At 37.4% G+C, this 22,419-nt stretch overlaps 1 protein-coding gene across 26 annotated transcripts in view; it reads left to right on the top strand.

Moving 5' to 3' along the window:
- The window catches only part of NRCAM (neuronal cell adhesion molecule), a 146,499-nt gene that overhangs the window by 59,302 nt on the left and 64,778 nt on the right, over window positions 1-22,419 (top strand). For 14 of the 26 annotated variants that reach the window (XM_066550429.1, XM_066550433.1, XM_066550428.1 and 11 more), the window contains exons 3-5: window positions 5,560-5,669; window positions 18,545-18,733; window positions 21,114-21,131. In XM_066550429.1, coding sequence (XP_066406526.1) covers window positions 18,643-18,733; window positions 21,114-21,131 — 109 coding nt within the window. In that variant the 5' untranslated portion in view covers window positions 5,560-5,669; window positions 18,545-18,642. Of the gene's footprint in view, window positions 1-5,559; window positions 5,670-18,544; window positions 18,734-21,113; window positions 21,132-22,419 lie in introns of those variants that run through there. The other 12 variants (XM_066550438.1, XM_066550439.1, XM_066550437.1 and 9 more) reach the window with 4 other exon arrangements.

Here is a 22,419-nt window from a genome sequence, read left to right as displayed (position 1 = left end):
GCCGGTCCCTCTGGGTATCAGCCCTTCCCTCCAGCATGTTGACTGTGGCATTCACATTTTCTGGAAAAATCCCTTCGCTCAGGATTTTTCCAGAAAATGTGAATGCCACAGTTGACCACACCACATAGCTTGGTGTCACCAGCAGACCTGCTGAGGTGCACTCAATGGCAGCGTCCGTGTCACTGACAAAGATGTGACACAGTCCTGGTCCCAGCACTGACCCCTGAGGTACACCACTCGTCTCTACTTGGATATCAAGTCATTGACTACATCTCGCTGAATGTGGCCATCCAGCCAATTCCTTATCCACTGAGTGGTCCATCCATCAATCCATTTATCTCCAGTTTAGGGACAAGGATGCAGGACAATGCAAGGATAGTGTCAAATGCTTCACAAAATCCAGGGAGATGATGTCAGTTGCTCTTCCCTTATCCATTGATGCTGTCATCCTATTGTTTGTGAGGCAGTTTTCTCTTAGTGAAACTGTGTTGACTGTCACCAATCACCTCCTTACCATCCATGTCTCTCAATATTCTTTCCTGGAGGTTCTGCTCTCCACGGTCTTGGCAAGCACTGAGGTGAGACTGACTGGCCTGTGGTTCCCTGGGTTTTCCTTTGTTTCCTTTTGTAAAAATGAGGTTTAAATCTCCTTCTTTCCAGTGAGTGGGAACTTAACTGGGCTGCCACAGCTTCTCAGATATGATCGAGTGTCTTAGTCATAATTTTCCTATATTTAGAAATAAAAGCCTTCAGATACAAAATTTATGCTGTTTATAAAATACGTTCTGTTAAATGTATATGAAGGATGATACTATTTTAGAATTATTTTGCAGAAAACTGCATACATTGGTGTATGGTAGTTGCCTACCCTTTCTTGAATTATTTTATTCCTGATAAACCAAATGCACTAATTTATTCAAGTACGATTTGAAAGGTTGGTGGATATAAAACTCAGGGAAATCCAATAAAGGTTTGACATTTCTTTTTACATGACTTATGGAGTCTGCAGAATATATTGCTTCTCTTCAGAATTAAAAATTCACATATCTAACAGCCTACACTAGGAGCAATGCTGCAACTCATTAGAAAGAAATACAAAGACATGCTTTGAATCATAAAGATGGGGAAAATAAAATGTCAGTGTTTTTTAATAAAAATGTACAGTGAAATTTATGACATCTTATGAAAAGTGTCTGAGGCATGGTGAGAGAAAAATCTGTACGGACTTTATGGATTGTCACAGGAAGTTTGTAAAGGCAGGAGATCCAATTCTGTTCTCTTCTTCCCTGTGTGCTTTAGAAGAAATTCTGCTGAGAATAGTACAATTCTGTGCATGTGAAGTGATATAAATAAAGTAGAACTCAGTCCAAGTTAGTGCTCTTTTTAGCCAAATTGTCACAACTGAAGTCAGTTTTCTATGAGGTAGAAATTTTAGTGCAGGATTTTTCATGTTAGGATTACTGTAGGATTGTTTCTTACATCCAGAAGTTGAATGTATTTAAACCTGAAAGTTTTACAATCTGGAAGGAAATGGAATGCTATAGTGAAAAGTAGTTTAAAAAGAAAGTATGGCTGTGAATCCCAGACACTGGAGGAACTGTGTCCTTGCTGAAGGTCATGGAAAAGAATGTCTGAATGAAAGTCATTCAGAATAATCAGCAGTTCAAAATACTGGATGGCTGATTAGTCTGAATGAAAAAGCCAAGCATAAACAAAATTTGAAGACTGTGACAGAATTCCTTGGGAAAGTAGTAAGTCTGCAATTCTGAGAAGTTCTTGCCATAGCAAAGTAGGTGAAAAGAAAGCCTATTTGCAAGGCTGTCTTTGAGGAACATATTTGAACTTTTATGTACTTGGTAGCGATTTGAAAAATCAGTGGATGTTACTTGACTCACTGTTCACTGAGTCAAATGGATTAAGTCAGAGATACTAGGATCTTTATTTGATTTTTTTAATTAATATTACATATCAGTTTTCAGATGTTTGACTCTACTTCAGAAGGAATTGCCCTTGGCTTTGCAGAGTATTCCTTGCCAATGCTTAAGTAGGAAGGAACAGAGTCAGCGTAGAGCGATGGGAATATGTCATTATTGCATTCACCTCACATCCATGGCGACTTAGGCTGGGAATACAGTTTCACATCCTGCTTTACCCTGTTTAATTTCAGGCAGTTATCCCAAAGAGGTAGTTCCTTTGAGGAAATCCCTGTCATGTCAAAACCTAATCTTTTCTTGCAGAGGTTTGCTGTCTCTTGGATCAATGAACTGACGTAGCTCTCTCGGGGATGCTGCAATTCTTAAATGTGAAGGGAGAGGGTGGGAGCTTGCAGTGAGGAGCAGAAGAGCTCAGGACCTCTTCATGTCTTCTTGACAGCTACTTCTCATTAGATCAGAGCAAGCCTAGTGGGAAAATCCACCCTTAAATAAAGTACCAGCTTTTTCATTTAAGTAAAAGGAAATGCTGGAGAGACCACTAAGGTCTATTGTTGCAAAAAGAAGGGAGTATAGCCAGTGAATGCGTGGCCCTAATTCTACCCCTTCACAAACACACACACACACAAAGATTCTGTTTAATTTGTGGAAATAACTTCCCTACATAATTCCGTGACTCCACCCAGCCACCCAAAGAAGAAAAGTCATTGTTCAAGTCTCTGTGAAGCTTCCTTTTTTCATACTGGGAGTTGTTTAGGGTATATGAGAGATTTAAGTACTGAAAAGTACCTTCTGATAAAGTACTTCAGTGATCAAGAGATTACAGTGATTGCTGGCAAATAAAGGGGAAACTACTTTTCTAACCTGGTCCCTAATGCTTTTACAATAGCAAAGCCAGTTGTTTAGATGAGTTCATATACAGACCCAGCACTCAAGTTTGTTCAGGTTTAATTTTATGTGTTTTTATTTTATTTGAAATCAGATTTTTGAGGGGGGGGAGTTTTTTTGGTGCAGGTGTCTTGACTCAAATACACTGAAGTGATTAATTTTGTTAAAAAATAGTTTAACTACACTTCTGTCCATTTTAAATATTTGAGACTTTCCTTCTTCTTTCTGTTTTCCCCGTGACATTCAATATCTCTGCCAAACCAGTGTAACGACTTAGGGTAAACTTTCTCTGATTAAATATGTGAGAAAGCTTATGTGTGAAGTTCAGAGAGTCTTGGTTGTGCCAATCTTGATTTTACGTCTGGAAATACTGGTTTTTGACATTAAATAAAAGGTGTATCATACTTTTCCCAGCATGTACTGATGTGAATACATCTTGCAGCATTGAAAATAGCCAAGATTATCAGCTGCTGTGGAAAAAAAAGGAATGTGGTTTAATTAAGCAGAAATTTATGATCTTACCTGGCAACAACCCAGCAGCAAGCATTATATGTGAAAATTCATTTAAACTGTTGGACCCAGTCTTATGCTGGGAACTCACCATCAAGATTAAAGAAGAGTGAGAAAAGATCTTATTTCATCTTTACCCTCTCCATGATTTCATGGACATTGCTTCCAAGTGACTCCTTTTTAAAGAAACCAGTTCCTGTTACAGAATGAGTTGTGAAGTTAAAAATGCGACATGAGTATGAATGCAGAGATCCCCGTGATGTGCTGTGAAAACTTGTACACATTTTTAAAACAATGATATGGGGTACAAAAAGCCTGGTTGCCTTTGGGTTCCATTTGCATTTCAAATGTGAGAAAACCAAAACTCTTTAAGATATGACTCTTAAAGAAGGCACAGATTTTTTCCTTTTTCTGCTATTCAGGTTTATAGGAAAAGTATTCATATGCTGAAAATCCCTAAATACGTTGATGCCTGTTTTCTGGTTTTTTCCTCCAGTAAGAGGAATCTTGCAATGGTTTCTTTTCTCATTGCTGTCTAGTTACTGCTGCACAGGCAGCCAACATGATATAACCCCTTTCAAAATTTGATTCATTTCTGCATAAAACTCAGTGCAAAACTCCAACAAATGAAAGAAAACCCCAACAAATGAAAGAAAACCCCAACCAAACCCACAAATGTAGAAAACCTCAATGCATTCCCCACACCCCCATCCTTAGAACTTTTTAATATGTCTCGAATGAGAAACACTGTTTTCATGCATTAAGAGATGAAAGTTGATTTGCTGCCTTAAATTTGACTCTGACAGGAAAGTGAAGCTTTTAATTTCAAGTTAAGTGTTGCCTGGAAAATTTGAACCAAACTGAATAGTAGAGTATAATTATGAATTTAATTTGTTGTTTAGGCTAGAAACTGGTCAACTACTTCTCAAATGATTACAGTGAAACAGCTTGAGTCAAGTTCCTGTAAGGAAAGAAGGAGGACTAGGAGAGGGGCGGCCCTAATTTTGCAGGCTGGATTTGCCACCAGTCTTAGCTATTATAACTGATTTCTGTGTGAGTGTATTATTGATTTATTATTTTATTATTCTGACTGTAAGAAAAGCCGTGTCTCAAACCCTCTTCTTCAGTATGAGGTAGACTGTTCTTATTCAAGGTCTGGTTGAGTTTTTTTCCCATGATGGGCTTTATTTCCCATCACCCTTTCTTGTCATAGGTGGCTGCACTCAGCAGTGTGGAGAATAGCTTTTCTATCAGTCTGGTGGTGCTGGCTAGCTTACAGGTTTTGTGAAGGAAGGAAAGGCAGCCCCTCTCTGTTTTCTAGAAGAAATGGTGCTTAGGAGAAATCAGGGTTGGGGAAGGAGGGATGCAGTCCATTCACAACTGCTTGTCTAAGGAAGGTCTTGTCTTGATTTCTTGCTCCTTTTTGGAAGGAGGGCCTCCAGTTCTGTAATGTGCTCATATGGTGGCACCTTCATAAACATCAGGAACCTACCTGGTGGGTAGAGCTGCCTTTTTGTTTGTGCTATGTCCACGTGGTCTGTGAAGCATTTCCCAGGAGCCCTACCTTAGGTTTTGACTTCTTCCCATAGATCACATGGAAAATTTGGTAAGATATCCCCATTTCCATATGTTTTGATTTGATTTCCAGAAGTACTGCTTTGAGACACATTATTCTTTTGAGCAAATCTGAACTGGGAATTGAAACTGTGGAATCCTAGGGAATAATGCCTGAAGGGAAGTTAAAGGTGAGACTGCAAACCAGGCTGGTTTCAGAGATGTAAGAATAGAAGATCAAAAATTACTTTCTTCCCTATGGTGCAGTAGTTTCTACATGTCCTTACAGACCCAATTAAAATAACATTTGATTAAAATGAATACAACAAAGCACAGTTTTTAGAGGTACTATATCTCTGGATAAATTGAAAAACCACCAAGATTTAATTATATATTAAAGATTAAAGAGTGCTTTCTGGTTTTAGTTAAATACAGTTTCTCTGGTGTATAAGCAGTAAGACAATTTAATGTAAAATTAAAAATCCTGGGACAACAGCTTCTCTCTCAATTCAAATTAGCATGTCTGAGAAAATAATTTTTGCCTTTAATGTTGATTTATAGCAATTTTTCTTTCTTTATGTGTTGAAATCCAAAATAGTGTTATGTTAATATGGTTGTATTACCTGCAGGTGTTGCTTGAGAGTTGAGTGAACAGTCCTTTGTATTTTCTTTGAAGGATCAATATTTCAAGATGTGTGAAGGAGAAGGGTCTAACTGACGAGCTGCCTTGATGCACTGTTGTTCTGACTATGACTGGATTGACTGAAAATTGCCTCAAAGAGTAAGGTAATTTATAAAACTATAAAGCGTAGCAAAGTGTTTGAAATAATCAAAGCTAATGAGGAGTGATTTATTTTCACTTTTACGATGCCTTCACTGTTATAGTTTCTTGAGTTTTTCTTTCTGAAATGTTCATATTTGATACTGCATTTGCACGAAAAAGGTGCATTAGATGTTACAACTACAAAAAAGGTTAGAGCTGGCAAAATTGAATGAAATAATTTTTAATAGTTGTGCTGTGAGAAATTGCTCTTAGTGTATCTGGGTAATTGGAGAGAAATTAGATTTTAACTTTTTGTGTATGTCTAGAAATTGAGCAAATAACCTGGCTTAGGAAAAAATGGCAGTTTGGAAAGAAGATGTATACATAATTATAAACCAGTGCCTTTTAATGAAATAGGAATTCAATTCATTTCAGTGCTACTTCATTACTCTGCCTAGACATACTGTCATAACAAGCAGGTATTACTTTGGAAGCCTCTTTGAGCAATACAAATATTATATATGTATATATGTAAATAAGCTCTTTTTATTTTTGAACCATTAAATGTACTCATTCTCTATTGTGGATAAAATAATATGCTTATCAGTCTACTAGTACTAATTTACAGTCTGGTTTACAAGTTGTGTAGTGAAGTGCTTTTGCAGTACTAAATACAGAATTTCAAGAGGTTTTTTTTGTTATTTTCGGATTTTGTATTGTGTTTTCCTCTTGCAATGTTCTTTTTCCTTCACCTTGAATCTTTCTGTAATTCAATATCTAGTATTTTGTGGAAGGATATCATATATGCTTAGAATAGTATTTACACAAAAAAAAAATACTGTTCTTGCAATGTGTGCTGTTTGCATTTGAGATTTTGATGTAAAGAATAAATTGGTTTTAAAACGGTCAAAGAAAATAGTAGTGAACATGGCAACATGAAAGAAATTCCCTTTATCTCCTCAGTGGTAATATGAATGTGAAATTCAAATGATTCTGTGAACAATGTAAATTTTTACATCAAAATGTAATGTTTACTGACATAATAGATCTGAAGTCCTGGGTGAATTTTTTTTTGTTTCATTAATGAATAGCATAGACATACAAAAAAAAAAAGAAAAAAGTTCCTAGTTAGGGAACAAACTGGATTAACTTCTTGATGAATAAATGAGCTTTTTTTACCCTTAAGGTTTAAATTAATGATTTTATAAAAAGGCATACTCAGGCTCTAGTTACTTGCTTTGTTCTATCCTGCTTGCTTAAATTGCACCTGAAATTACATTATTTCAGTGGTGTTAAATGCCTTCTCTGATTCTTTTAAATGAGAAATTGAAAATATTCCTAATGTATAAAATGTATTTCAAATGAAAGAGCAAGAGCATGGAAATGTAGGTTAGCACATCCCATTTAGGTTTCAGGCTTTTAATGATGTTTTTAAACTCTGTTAGAGAGGTAAGATTTATTGTGAGAATTAAGCCGCCGGGTTTTATTTTTGATACATTAAACTAAAAAATACATTCATTTAAAAACCATACTAATCCTTTAACATCATATTAGCAGAGAAATTGTTCACATTTACATAAATGTGAAATGCATAAAAATAGACATTCATTTATGTTTTTGAATAAATTCTCTTTTCTCGGCCTTTGATAATGAAGATACAAGAAAATGGCTGGAGAACAGAAAGTTAGCAGAATCAGCTGCAGCAAAGATAGAACATATCTTAATCAAACCAAGATTTAATTACGCCAGATGAAGCCAGTCACAGATTTAATTGAATAACACTGGCAAAAGGAAGGATAAATACTAAAAATATGAATTCTAGTAAACTATATCTGTTATTTGAAGTCTTTCCACTAAAATAACATAACAACAGGGGTGTATCCATTTGAACAGATGTGGTTTAATAGTGTCAGTAAAACCTACTAAAATCACATAGTTTCTTCTAAACAAGAAGAAAAATATAGTAATAAATGGAAAGCTTTCTGGATAGCAGTAGACTGTGTGGGGAAGTAATAACAGGTGCAATGCTGGTTCATCCAAAATGTCATCTGTGCTTCCAAAGTTTTGATCCAAGGTACTTACCCTGCTGTGAACTGAAAATGTTCATTTTTACAGAATAATAGTATCATGGAATGGGTTGGTTGGAAAAGACCTCTAAGATCATCACATCCAGCCATTAATGCAGCACTGTCAAGTCCACCACTAAACTGTGTCCCAAAGTGCCACATGTACACATCTTTTAAATACCTCCAGGCATGGTGACTAAACCACTTCCCTCCCTGGGCAATCTGTTCCAGGGCTTGACTGCCCTTGAAGTGAAGAAATTTTTTCTAATATCCAATCTAAACCTCCCCTGGCACAACTTGAGGCAATTTCCTCTTGTCCTATCTCATGTTCCTTGGGTGAGTAGGCCAACCTCCAACTTGTTACAACCTCCTTTCATAAGGTTCCACTTCAGCCTGCTTTTCTCCAGCCTAAACAGCCCCAGCTCCCTCAGCTCCTCATCAGATCTGTGCTCAGACCCTTCACCAGCCTCATTGCCCTTCTCTGGATACACTCCAGCCCCTCAATGTCTTGCTTGTAGTTAGGGGCCCAAAACTGAGCACAGGATTCAAGGTACAGCTTCACCAGTGCTGAGTACAGGGGAACAATTGCTGCCCTGGTGCTGCTGGCCACACAATTGCTGGTACAGGCCAGGTGCCACTGGCCTTCTTGGCCACCTGAGCACACACTGGATCATGTTCAAATGGCTGCTGGCCAAAACTCCCAGATCCTTTTCCATGGGGCCCCTTTGCAGCCACTCTTCCCCGAGCCTGTAGTTCTGCCTGGGGTTGTTGTGACCCAAGGGCAGGACCTGGCGCTTGGCCTTGTTGAACCTCATGCAATTGGCCTCAGCCCATCGATCCAGCCTGTCCAGATCGCTCTGCAGGGCCTTCCTTCCTTGCAGCAGATCAATGCTCCCACCCAGCTTGGTGTTGCCTGCAAACTCACGGGGGGTGCACTTGATCCCTTTGTCCAGATCATTGATAAAGACACTGAACAGGATGAGCCCCAATACTGAGCCTTGGTGAGCACCACTGGTGGCTGCCTGCCAACTCACTGCCATTCAGCACCACTCTGAGCCCAGCCATCCAGCCAAGCTTTTACTCAGCAAAGAGTATGCCCATCCAAGCCGTGGGAAGCCAGCTTCTCCAGGATAATGCTGTGGGAAACAGTAATCAAAGGCCGTACTGAAGTCTAGTAGACAACATTCGCAGCCTTTCCGTCATCCACTAAGTGGGTCGCCTTGTTGTACAAGGAGCTCAGGTTGCTCAAGCAGGACCTGCTTTTCCTAAATCCCTGTTGGCTGGCCCTGAACCCCTGGTTGTCCTGTATGTGACACATGATGGCACTCAAGATGATCTGCTCCATCAACTTCCAATGCTCCATGAACATTAATGCTCTCAGTTTTCCCTTCTCGAGGCTGAACAGGCCCAGCTCCCTCAGCCTTGACACATAAGAGAGATGCTCTAGCCCTTTAATTATCTTTGTCTCCCTCTGTGGCAGCTGCTCCAGAGATCCTATGTCTCTCTTGTCCTGAGTAGCCCAGAACTGGACACAGCACTCCAGATGTGCCCTCACTAGAGCTGGGTGGAGGTTCAAGGAAAAAAAAAGAAAAACAAAGGTAGCAGAGAAAAAAAACCTGAATTCCAATCTTACCTGCTTAATTTTATCTATAGAATTGAGGTGTCCAGCTGCAGCAGGCAGGTTTTCTACTGGTGATGAAGTTAATCAGAACTTTTTGAGTTGTTATGAATTATTTGAGAGTGAGGAGAAATTAGAGTTGCTCATTTAAACATGTGGTAAAAATCACTTCAGAAATCACTTTCAGAAAGTCCTGAAATGGGCAAATTCTTTCTAACCATTGTTAGGACACTATTCACCCCTTCACATATGGTGCTCAGCAGCATTCCTGAGTGTAGCGACCTGGTTATGAAATGTACCACAACACTGGTGATATCTGCAAACAAATTATAAGTTGGTTCATTTACATAGGTCTCACATAATTCTGTTGGAGCAGTGGCAGTTTGAATTGCTGTATAAAGCAGGAACAGACTTGATTTGCATAGCTATAATAAATGTGAAGATTATCAAGTCTCACTTTTAGAGAGAAAGCTAAGAAGATTTCTACAGTGTTGAAGTGCTTGTATCACAGTTCTCTGTTCATTTCAGTTTTTAATGGTGGGCAGATAACAGGTTTAATTGTAACTACTTTAACAGAATTATTTAAAATTAAATGGGCAAACAGGCTAACTTTTACCTGTTAAATAGGTGTTGCACGTAGGTGGCTAGTTCCCAATGACCATCACCAAAAAATGTACCCAGGGCAGCTGGCTGGAGTTGGTACAGTTTATTCCTTCTGCACTGTTTACCCTCCTTTGTTCATGTACTTGTTAAGGTTTTATATCTGACAGAATGCCTTAGTCCTCCTTTTCTGGCAATGTCCCTATTCTGAGTGACCTCCTCTTTAGCATAACTATTCCAGCATTTCATGCCAGTATTAGTGGTTTCTGCTCTACTTCCCCAAGGGAGGAGTTGCCCTGTCTGTGAATCAGATCCTGCTCTTTTGCACAGTATGGTTTTCTCAAGAGTATCTCCAGGATTGCAGGAATACTTCTGGACGGTCAGTGCTTTTGGGGTTAGCTGTCGGGATGCAAAGAGGATAATTAACCAGTGTAATACAGAGTGTATTACCTTCTCCTTAGGTAGCTTTCTGAAACCCCTGCACTTAATTTTGATGGGTAGAAAAAAATTAGGAAAATAGAAAAAAAAGTCCATTTTATCACATCTCCCGGGTAAAGAAAATATTTCAGGGACTATTTCAGCTGAGCATCCTCTTTGCATAGTTACAAGGAACTGAACTGGGAGTCCTCACTCAGGGTATGGCTCCACTCACCACTTCACTAGGGTATGGCTGTGAAAGCAGGCTGACGATACATTGATATTTTTTCTTATAAGTACTGTTTTATTCTATTGCAAAACCTTTCAGAGAAAGGAAAGAGATGGGCTTCTGGAAAATGTTTTCCTTGTTGAAGTTTCTGCTGAATTATTTGTACTTAAAGAGCGACGAGATCATTTGCATGCTCTAAAAGTGTCAAAGCATGAAGAACTGTCCTAATGATAGCATCATCTAGGTACCTGCTTTTACCATCCACAAGCTCTGAAAATGTGTTTTCTTAGTTTATTTTCTCTCACTTACTCTGAATTCTTTCTAACTTACTGAGAATTTTAATGATTAAGCAGAATTCTTTCCTCTCCTTGATCTCCATATTTAGTGATTTACTTCAAGCCAAACTAGCTCCCTAAATTTATGCAAGTTACATTTTCACACCCTCCTTTGTAAACTCATGGTCTTCAGCATGAGTAGATCATCATCAGCAGCAGATTTGCAAAGTTACACTCAACTCCAACATCTCAACCAAGTCTTTGAAAGACAGTAAAGTATGTGCACATGCATAAGAGATGATGAGTATTTGTTCAGGCTGTAATGACTCTAAAGGGCTGCTGAAATAGGTGTCACTATACCATTAGTTTTATGCTCTATTCCATCATTTTTACATGAGGGGATTAAAAAGGTAAGAGAATCTGAATCCAGTCAAGTATTTAGGACACCAGAAAGGACCCAAGCAAGACCTAGACATCTGTTTAAATTTGCAATGCAAAAGTGCTGTTCAGATGCTGATTTGATTCTGGGAGCATCTAAACTTGCCAGGCTTACTAGGCTTACCTACCTATTTGAGGGCTATCCACAGCTTTGCTTGGCCATGTCTATAGTCACCCCAGCCAAAGCAGTTTATCATTTAAGCTGAGCAGGACCTAAAAAGTAAGTGCTGCTCTGTTTAAATCCTCAAAAGGGCCAAATCCAATATAGCCCTTAAGGGAATATGTGAGACAACTGTAAAAGCACAGATTAGCCCTGCTCCAGTGTTTTAAAAGTCAACTCCAAGTGGCTGCTTTAAGGATTCAAGTCTGTCACACATGACTGAATTTACAGGCTTACCTGCTGCCCTTAATTAGATATTTGACCTCTGTGCTTAGTTGTTTGGGGTTTTTTTCCCTGCATTTTTTGTGCTCATAGATTGTGTTTCTTGACCAGACAGTTGAAATGAGAGTGGAATTTTTAAGGACCCCCTATCTCTGCTTTTTTATCTGCATCCCAGTGTTCATAGTAATCTACCAAAGAGATCCAGTTAGCAGCTATGAAATTTTAGGCATGTTCTCATGGTAGATGTGTTGGTCATTTCCATGGTGGAGACAAACAGGCAAATATTTGGGGTTTTTTAATAGGACCAAGTCTTAGAAACACTGTTTTCTGATGTTGTTATATTATTATAAGTAACATGATTATTGGAAGAAAAATTATGATTCATCATATTAGGATGGAAAGACTCTTTAGTCATAGTAACCATTAGTAGATATAGAATACTATGTGTTGAAGATACATAATTTTATGTAATTTAGCAAGTATAGGTGTCATGGGCCTACCTGTGAGCTCCAGAGGAGCCAGTGGAGAAGATATTTGGTTCACAGGTTTTCATTTTTAATATGTTCCTTAAGACTGGGAGGTAGCTGGTGTTCTGCCCAGATTCAGAATAGACAAGCAGATTGAGCAGGGTAAGTATAGCCTGATATAAATCACAGTGAACATATGGAAAAAGCTGATTGGGGACTCAGCTGATAGGGAATTAAAAGCCTTGAGTAAAATTGATTCTGCTCAGAGTTTTATGGAAAGTAGAGCTTGTAAAACAAATGATTTACAAAAACTTGATTTTAATCTTTTAATATCTGGTAAAATTACGCATTTGGTAAGATGACGGTAAGATGACTTTGAAAAGCATTTGGCTTACTGCCACGTGAAACCAATTAATAAAAACATGAATTGAACTATGTAACAAAACAGACCAGACTTTGATGAATAACAAACCAGTTGGCAGGTCTTTATATAGGATTGTCAGTAAAGAAGTTTCATGGACTAAGTGGCTTTCCCATAGTTGAAAATAGAGTCACAGTAGAGAGACTGTAAATTATGTCTGGATTGTGGAAAGTAAGGAGACCACTGTGAATGCTTAAGTACATTCTCAGAGCCAAAACAGTAATGCTGAGTGTAATGGCAGTTCAGGAGTGTAACCAGGCTGATGATTTTTTTGCTGTATATAGAACTGCTGAGAACATTTAGAGTGTGGCACACAAGGCCATCTGCCTTTGTCAAAATAGCTTGAAAATGGCTAAGTGCCATTTTCAAGCATCTAACCCTAACAAGTAGCTGAAGCATCTGAATTAGTCCTGAGGAGATCTTGTTGAATTCAGGAGTTCTGTCTGTGTAGTTTATATTTCATCCAGTTCTCTTTAAATGGATATCCCTATAATATTTACAGTGTAGCCAAATCCAAAGCAATGGGCTTAAGCTTCATAAACAGGAGATCACAGAAAATGATTTAGTATTTCCTGATGACTTTAAAGGATAGATTTATAGTAGATTGTGACAAATTAAAAACTCGGAGGAAAGCAGTGTGGTGTTTTCCAGGGTTCTAAAGAATGAGAAATAGTTCTAATGCGGTGTGCTTTTAGAAAGTTTAAAAAATTATTTCTATTTATTGACCCCTCTATTCAGACACTCTAAAGCTATGTGTCCTGTGCTAAGTAGATTAAGACCAGCTATGTAGAAATAGATCATAACTTGGATAATTTACATCTAATAGGTAAGAGATGGATGGGAGCAAACCAGTTGGGACTGAATTGACTACAAGGTTATTCAAGAGCAGAATTTTGACTACTACTTGGGTCTATCAGCACAGACCTGGGTGTTTAGTCTATTATGTCATACTACCTCCACAAAAACAGTTAGAATTATTCTTGTTATAAAGCATTATTGTTTCTAGTAGTGCTGTGTCTGTGCCACTTACGTAGTGTAACACTAAGTGCATTGTTATCTATTTCTGTTTGAAATATTTTAATTAAATATTTGTTTATGATTAGTGGTTTTTATGTGGCCTATTATTGCAAATACTAGATAACCTAAAAAGAAGGGTGAAATTTGAAACCATTGATTCGAAAATATTTTAAATAATCTTATTAATACTTGCATAGCTAGCATAGTTGTGTAAACCACGTAAGTCCTGTAAAGACCTTCCATTAAGACCTATCCTTAAGACCATAAAGACCTATCCTTAAGACAAGGGTATTGCTGTTGTCCTCAAAAGTGAGCATTTTGTGCTTTTTTATTATAATCTTCAACACTTCTTTTTAATGTACAAATCATTAAATATATTTATGCCATTTAAAATTGCTTTTCATGTTTCTGTGGATATAAGACTGCTATGAAACAAATTTCCTTGAAAACTATTTATTTTTCCTATATTCTAATTATGTCTGTCTTTCACTATAGAGGCATTAGACAAATGAAGCAGTGGGAGTTTTTTGCTAAGTAATAATTTTTCTCTAATCTCCAGTGTCTAACTTGTACTGCATTAATTTAATCATGTTTATATAGAAGATAATGCTTTTTTCCCCTAATGTGTATGAAATATTCCAGTTGTTCTATCTTGCAATTTAATTACCTTTTCACATTTCTTACACTGACCTTGGTTTCCATTCACATTTCTAAAGACCTTTTTGTCTTAAAAATAATATAATTGAGTAGAAATCCATAATCAGTGATGCATCAAATCTCTGTGAAACAATATTACGTTTAGAAAATGCTGTCTAACTTTGGAGTAGATCGAATTTCAGTAAACACACTTCCTTACACTCTTACATCCTAAAAAAGAAATATTGCAGCAGCACTTACAAGGAAATTAAACATGTTGTATGCTTCTGTTGAAGACAGCCAGAGGAAAAATGTGTTCTCTCTCGCATTTGGAACCTCAATTGACTCACCTTTGAGGTGTCAATTGATAGTGTGTCTGTCTGTATTAATATTCCAATCAGAAATCAGTATTACTCAGTACTGGTAATAGTATAGTAAAATATCCTCTGTGTGTGGGTGTTTGCTCTACAGTTGTGGATACTGTTCACCTGATAGCACTCTCTTTGGCAAATACTGACCTGACCAATTGTCATTCTATGGTGCCTGGACACAATTCAGGGAGTGTCAGTGAGTAGGTAGGATGGATGCTTCTTCAGTAGAAGGGAAGGATGTAACCCATGATGTACCAGTGTCTTCTCCCAAGTAGCAAGCAAAAGGACAAGAGGGAACAGTCTCAAATTGCTCCAGAGAAGGTTTAGATTAAATATTAAGAAAAGTTTCTTTACTGAAATAATTATGAAGCACTGGAACAGGCTTCTCAGAGAAGTGGTTGAACTCTCCTCCCTGGAGGTAATTTAACACATGTAGCTGTGGCACTTAGAAACACCGTGAAGTGTTGAACTTGGCAGTGCTGGGCTGATAGTTAGGCTTGGTGATCTTAAAGGTCTTTTCCAATCTTAACAATTCTGTGATTCATTTGCTCTTGAGCTCTTAAAATTGAGGAGATCCTTGTCCCTTTTGATTTACAAAAGGAGTCTTGAATTCTGCCTTCCAAATTATCCCTTCCATATACATGTTGTTTTTCCTAGCTCTTCAGTATTTTGCTGAAGACCATTTATAGCCAAATGGTCCCAGTGAAGAGACCACTGGGAACCAACTGTGTCTTGATCTTCTGCCATATAGTCTACCTCAGGCTCACCTCAGGTGCCTTCATTCTTCTAATTGTGTCTTTCTGTGGGTCATTTTTAAAAAGTAATTCTTTGGTTTTTTTTTTTTCCCAAGTGAAAAAAAGGTTGATGTCTCTCACTTGATCCTGGTTCTTTTGTAATACGTACATAAAACCCTTGCCTTCTGAAATTATACTTTATGATGAAATACTATTGCACTTTGCTTATGCATTTTTATTTAACTGGACTCCTGTTTGCTATCCCATAGCTTCAACCCTTAGTCCATGTTGTTAGTCACAATCAGCATCTCATCAAGAAGCACATTAGACATAACAAGTGACATTTTGTTAGGTACATAAGAGGTATGCAAGTGTAGAAAATCATATTTTGTACAAATTGGTGAGCGAGCAAACTCCTGACCAAACTGTGACAATATATTTGTTTTCCTATGAAAAGGGTAGGGAAAAATGTCTCAGTTACAAGAGATCGTAAATAAATTATCTGGAGGAAAAGGCAATCTGCTGTATAAATATTTCAAGTTTTGCAATTGAAGCCTTTACATTGATCTGTGCTTAGAGGCCTGTCCTTATTTTGTAGCAGATAATGTTATGTCAAAGCAATGTTTAGTTCTACATAGCAGCTGTTGTATTCATACTAAATTATGCCAGATTTAATCTTGACTACATTCAACAAGAGCACCCAGTTGTGCTGACAAACCTAAAATCATTTTCAGTAATATTCTGTCGCAAACCCTTTGGGCTCTCTGAGGTTGAATTCCCATATTATACCCAAACATCCCAGCAGTAGATTCAATTGGTATCCAACTGGAACTTTGCAGCAGCAGAGGTAGACAATATGAGACAATTTCTCAAGAGTATTACTTTCCCAATCATTTTAATTGCCCCTGCCTGATTAACCAGTGCTTGTGTATTCATTTGTACTTGTTCAAAGCAAATGCAATTTGATTTTACAATACTCTCAAATCACTGCAATACTCATTTTACATGCCGAAAGAACAAGACAATAAAGTGGAGGGTTTTCAGGGTTTCAGAAGGAGAACTGAAACGTTGCATGGAGAAGAAACAATAGAAGTCAAGGTTCTCTTGTGCAGTACTTCAAAGAGTATCCTGTAAATCCCAGGTCATGGCACGGAGAGGACACCTTGATAATTGCAGTGATACTGTAATGAGGAGATGGCATATTAATCAGAGAACAGAGGGTGAGAACCTAGTTTAACTGAGAAGAGCAGACAGCTGTGGTTGCTGGAATAAAATCAGCTTTTTTGGAGAGCACTTCATTGCAGGAAACATGCTGGAGTGTTCTCAGGCACTCTTGACAGAAGCTCTACTCCTTCTCCTTGCTCACTTCAGCAGGAGCGTAGAAAACTGTATGTGCCAAAATGGGATGAGGAAAGCACTTCTCACCTTTCCCACCTCAACCCCAGTAATTTAGGGTGCTTATTTAAAATATAGCAAATTTCAGTTTGTTTTTCTAGAAAAGTCTGAGTTTTTTTCATGCTTTCCTGCTACGTGTCTGAACCCCTTTCTGAATGTTTTGTAGATTAGCATGCCACCTTGACTGCTTGTGAAGTTCCAGCTTATATTTATATAAATAATTATGCTAAAGCCCGAACTATGGTGTCCTCTCTTCTGATGTGTTTTATAATTTTTCTAATTTGCCATGATAAGTAATTAGTCATTACATTACAGTATGCAGTCCTAGAGATAGTTTGGAATGTCAATAAGCAACTTGCCCTGTCCAGTCAGTAGTTCCCAACAACTCCAAATAGTACATGTCTAGAACTTTAACCTACTGGAATATTCTTATTTTGATAGAAAAATCTGTTTTGCAGATAGTGACAGTAAGAATCAGGGAGTTTGATGTCCTAGGTTAGGATGAGAAGTAGAGCTCCACACCTCAGTTCTAGTTTCTAATTCCAGTCTCGCTCAGAGGACTGTACAAAGAGAAAGATAATTTACAGCAGCAATTAAGAGGCATAAATTCTTCTGTAATGTGAAAAATGAGGGAAATTCTTACCATAGACTGGCTTAAGTAACTTCAGGAAGCACAAACAAATCTTAATTTAACATTTGTAAAGCAGGTGCTTCTTTGCAGCTTTAACTCCTTGTAGACTGGATAGCTTTGTGTTTCATATCTGTAGCCAGAGCTGAGCAAGTGTTCTCTTCAAGGTGAATTAATGCTGATCACTGTGAACTTCCTAATCCATCTGGGAAGTACTTTCTCAGTGGATGTTCATTTACTGAGAATGCATTGTGCAAGCACCGTTTGGATTTCTAGGGCTGCGCAGCTCTTTGTTGGTCACTGGTGATGCTGATGGGGCTTGCAGGCAGTTTTCACTCCTCCATTTTTCTCAGCTAGAGCTTGTTCCTGAATGCAGAAAATAAGAAGGGAACCAGAATCATTCTGCATGGCTAATGTGATCTCTCATGCTTGGCTGAGGAGGGAAATCTAACAGATTTCCAAGAACTTAAGTTTCATTACCGGCAGTTTGTCACATAGGAAAGGAGGAGAAGGGTGTTTGAGAATATGCTGACAGTTAATTATATTTTGGTTTCAGGCTAGAAATGACAAAGCATTTTGATGTTACCTGTTTTGAGTCAGATATCCAGAAGTAGGAGCCCAGGTACAGTCTCAGGATAGCACCTTAGCACCTTAATCAAGTCTTGTGTATTCAGTCCACAGCTGCCTTATTAGAAAGAGTTCCGAAGTGGGGAGAAGCTGGGATACCTAACTCAAAGCTGCAGAAAGATTCCACAGTTTACTTAGCAAATTCATGGCTTGACATATTTTCATTGGAGTAGATGCCTAAAATGCCTCTTTCCAAGAATGGTGCAGGGTGCTTGAAAGAGAGACTAGGTGGGCATTCAGAGCTGTAATCCTCTAAATCTACTTCAGAGGACTGTTATCTTTAGTATATACTCTTTTTTTAACTAGATGGACTGACTGATGCTTTATCCTTCTTAGGAGAGGTATTTGTATTTCCATTCAATAAGGTTGTGGGATTTCTTCATTAGCTTCTTTAGGAAAGTGTTACAATCTAGATGACCTTGTGAATTTCTTGGATTTCAGTAGAATACATGGTGTAACCCTTATCTTTAGATATAGTATTTAGACTGCTTGTATTTCATAATATTTTTAAGATGCATGTGACCATTTAACTCTCCATTATATCTGCATATCATTCTTTTGTTTTTTTATTTATCAGGTTTCTTGTCTATATTTACATAACTACCACAAGCTATCTAGTCTTACGAAGTTGAACTTCATTCTTCAAGTGTGATTTACTCAGTACAGCTTAAAATCATGATGAAAAAGATGAGCATGTCTACAAGCAAAACTTCCCTGGTCCTCTTTCTGTGCCAAATTATTTCTGCACTGGATGTACCTCTTGACTGTAAGTATTAACCTGATAAATAAGTGCAGAATAATGGAAGAGTAATTAAATAATTTCTGTAGGAAACTGAAGATAACTCCAACACAGAGCTAAAAATAGAGTGTGTTTGGTCACTTCAATCAGGACATTATAATTATGAATATTTACACTGACTTACTGAAGATTTTCAAAACCTGTGCATATAAAATGAGTTACGTTGTTCAGTTGAGGAGGTGTAACACAGGATTCTCGCAGAATCCTACTTACATTTCAGTGTGCCTTTGTTTGATCAAACTGAAGAAAGTCAGAAAAGCCCTACTAAATGTTAATTATTTGTGAAATTAAGATCACATTGATATTTTTCTAAAAATCCCAGGACAGTTCCTAGTGGTTGTAAACAATCAAATCACCCTTACCTTCAGAGAAGAGGTTCCCTGGAGCTGGTATGAGAGCTAGTAAAAAATTCAAATACCTAAAATTCAGACACTCAAAGCATCTGATTTTTTTGATGCCAAAGGGTAAGTAAGGCTCTTAGATTTCTTGAGTAGATTTCTTCTTTGCCTGAAAACAGTTAAGAATTTTTTCTTAAAAACATGTTAGAAATGTGCTGGGCAGGGAAGTCCAGCATTAACACATGAGGAAACGCCTGGAGGAGGGGAAATCCCATTATCTGAAGTTCTTGTCTAATACCAGACTCTGTTAGGGGGAACCTTGAAGATAGCACTCCATGTTGAAAAGGGAGCAATGGTAGCTTCTGTGTTTTACATTCTCAATAGCTAATTTTATTAAATTACTCATGTTTTAGATTGCTGTTTTCTTTCTAAGATAAACATGATCACATTTTCAGAATTCAGTGAGCCATGTTGCGCCTCTCAGTGATAATTCATTTGTTAAACTAATTTCCAGGGAAGAGAACATTAGGGCTGGTGTTTAATTGATGGATTAATACATCAGTAAATTTGCCTGTGATTCTAATCTGCATGTTTTTCTTTACCCCGTGGTTTTGACACCTTCCTCCCTTCCAGAAATGCATGTTTTTCTTTAATAATCATTGACATACATTGCAAGTGCTTTGGCGTTTTTTTTTTCCCATGCATTTTACAAGCCTATCAAACCAATGACCTGTATTTCTGTAACAAAATCAATATATCTGAATGACATCCAACTTGTTGTGTTGCAAATGCTTTTAGAGGAATAAGCTGTGGGTTAAGGAAGGCTTTGAAAGTTTGATGAATAAATGAATGTGTTACTTTCAACACTTAATTTTTCTCCTTAAACATCTTTGCAGGCTATAAATAGTCTTTTAAACCTATCTTGTAGTTTAGCAACTAATATAGATTCTGCACCTCTTTAATATTGTTATCTTAAGGGCAAGATTTTAGGTTAAATTTACCAGAAATGCATCAATAGACAAAAAATAATAGCCCTTTTGGATGTATCATTTTAATTCTGTACTGAGAATTTAATTCCCTTCTGCTGCATGCTTATTAATTTTGTGAGGTCTGATAAAGTCACATACTTGAATTTTTAGCCAGAAATTACATCTGGAATAATGGTATCGCTTTCATAAATAATGATGAGAATGGTCTCTGGGAGAGCACCACAAGGGAAGGACTTAGATTTTTTTGTGGGTCTTCCCTGAATATCAACCATAGAGACCTGGTGGTGAGAACCTACTTGATTAGTTGAATATTTAGGTTTTATCCAGGTTAAAAATTTCTATTCATAGCAAGTTCACTAGTTCCTAGTCATTGTCTCCTCAAAGCAGGCCAGGAATGACTGAAAATGTAGGGACTCAGGGACATTTGGCCTATTGATAAAGGGAGGTGTTTATGCACAACATTGGAATTAAGCAATAATTCCAATTAGCTAAGATGATTTTTTTTTGTTTACTTATTTTTCAAGCCAGAAAGCGTTGCAAGTCTGTTGAGTAGGATTAGGTGCTTTTGTCTTTACAAGAGTAATTTTAGCCTGAAGCATTCTCTTTGTTCTTCCATGTGATCATATGGGTGGATTGATTTTGACTGCAGCATGAGCATAGTGCACTCCATTAATTCTGATTTGCTGCTGTCACCTCAGTATTTGTATTTTATGTCCTTGCAAGGCCAAAATCACATAGCATGGTTGCCATTAAAAAGTCAACACTTCAGGAAAGTTTCTCGTGCCAAGAGCTTTAAGATAAATGTAGTAATATCTAACACAATGGAAATTGTGGTTGGAATTTCAGGCATGGGTTGCAGTGCTGGATGTTTTAAAAGTTTTCTTTTTAATGGTGACCAAAGTACTTGTCAGAGATACTTATCTTCCCTCTCAAAATTGCTAATTTTCTCTTCACTAACAAATGTTTCTCTTTAATCTCCATTTGTCCATTCAACTGCTGATTCTGATGTGGGAATAAAAGCAAAACTTCTAGAAGAATGTAAGTTACTCTTCACCTAAAAATAGGCTGCGTGCTGCTGAAAATTAATACAGATTGTGCTGCAAATTGAATTTGTTGCCAAAAATGTGTGATTCTGACATCTTGTTGATAATTTTATTTGCTGTATCTGGATGTTTTGTGCATGCAGTGTTCAGAAAATACTAATGTACATAAAACAACATTCTGATATTCTGAATAAATTGTGTGATTTTTGATGGTGTGCTATTTGAACATTAAAATCTTCACTCAATATCAGCATGTGCAGTGTTTTATTACTACTTTCAGGAGTAAATATATTTGATTAAAAATTGATGGAATATATGTACTTTTGTACTATGTTACATATCTGATGTGGACATATTTTTATATCCACAGTGGATATAGCTATTTAAGTAGACCTCCTATTTTATGGGTTCTAACTTAGCTTTAGTTTTATCGCTAATTTAATCAGTTTTAAGTGCAGTCCATAACACAGGAGTGGAGATTTCAGGTCTTTTATGTGCATCAGATGGAATATCTTTTAGGCTGGGCAGTGTTTGTGTCATATCCTTTTTCAGAGTGAATTTGCCATCTGATACATACTGACCCTGAGAGATGCCTCTGAGAGGGAAAAGGACCGCCTTCAAGTACTCCTAAAGAAATGCACACAAAGGCATCATGTAAGAATGTTGCCTTCCTCTTTCAAGGATTCTCCCCTGTGCAGTGAGGAGCAGAACCCAGTTCTCCATGGCCTGTTCTGCTTAGCTCATGTGTTGGGTTATGATTCCATAGTCTGATTTCTTTTCACTGCTGTTTCTTGCAGCTAGGGTTTTACAGACAGCTACCTCCATCTGTGCAAAGGAGTACTTAATGTGTAATGGTATCCTTAAGGAAGACTTAAATAAAAATCCCAGTTATAGAATTTTAACTGTCTGGAGTGAGGCATGAGAACCAAACTAACTTAATGATTGAAATATTTTGTTCCAGTGGCTAGAAATTACCCCAAAGCACAAGCAAAGGGTATTGCTGGACAGGTGATTTACAGCACTTAGACAGGGATGTTCATGGGCATGTTATTCAACAAGTTTATTTAGGTGACACTAAACTATAAATATATGAAGAATGTTGATGACAACACCTTTCTCACTGTCTTAATATCACAAACAGTGTTTTTAAATGCAAAAATGGGCATAGATAATGGTAATAGGTTATAAATTACCATGGGTAGACACCAACTACTTTGTCAGGTGAATCAATTTTTTTTTTTAATTCTGTGCTAATTGTTTTATAGTACTTGAAAAATTAAAAA

This window comes from Molothrus aeneus, chromosome 5 (genome assembly GCF_037042795.1).
Source record: "Molothrus aeneus isolate 106 chromosome 5, BPBGC_Maene_1.0, whole genome shotgun sequence".
In the NCBI taxonomy this organism is placed as follows: domain Eukaryota; kingdom Metazoa; phylum Chordata; class Aves; order Passeriformes; family Icteridae; genus Molothrus; species Molothrus aeneus.
The sequence above is the reverse complement of the archived record's forward strand: the minus strand, read 5'-3'. Positions and strand labels throughout refer to the sequence as shown.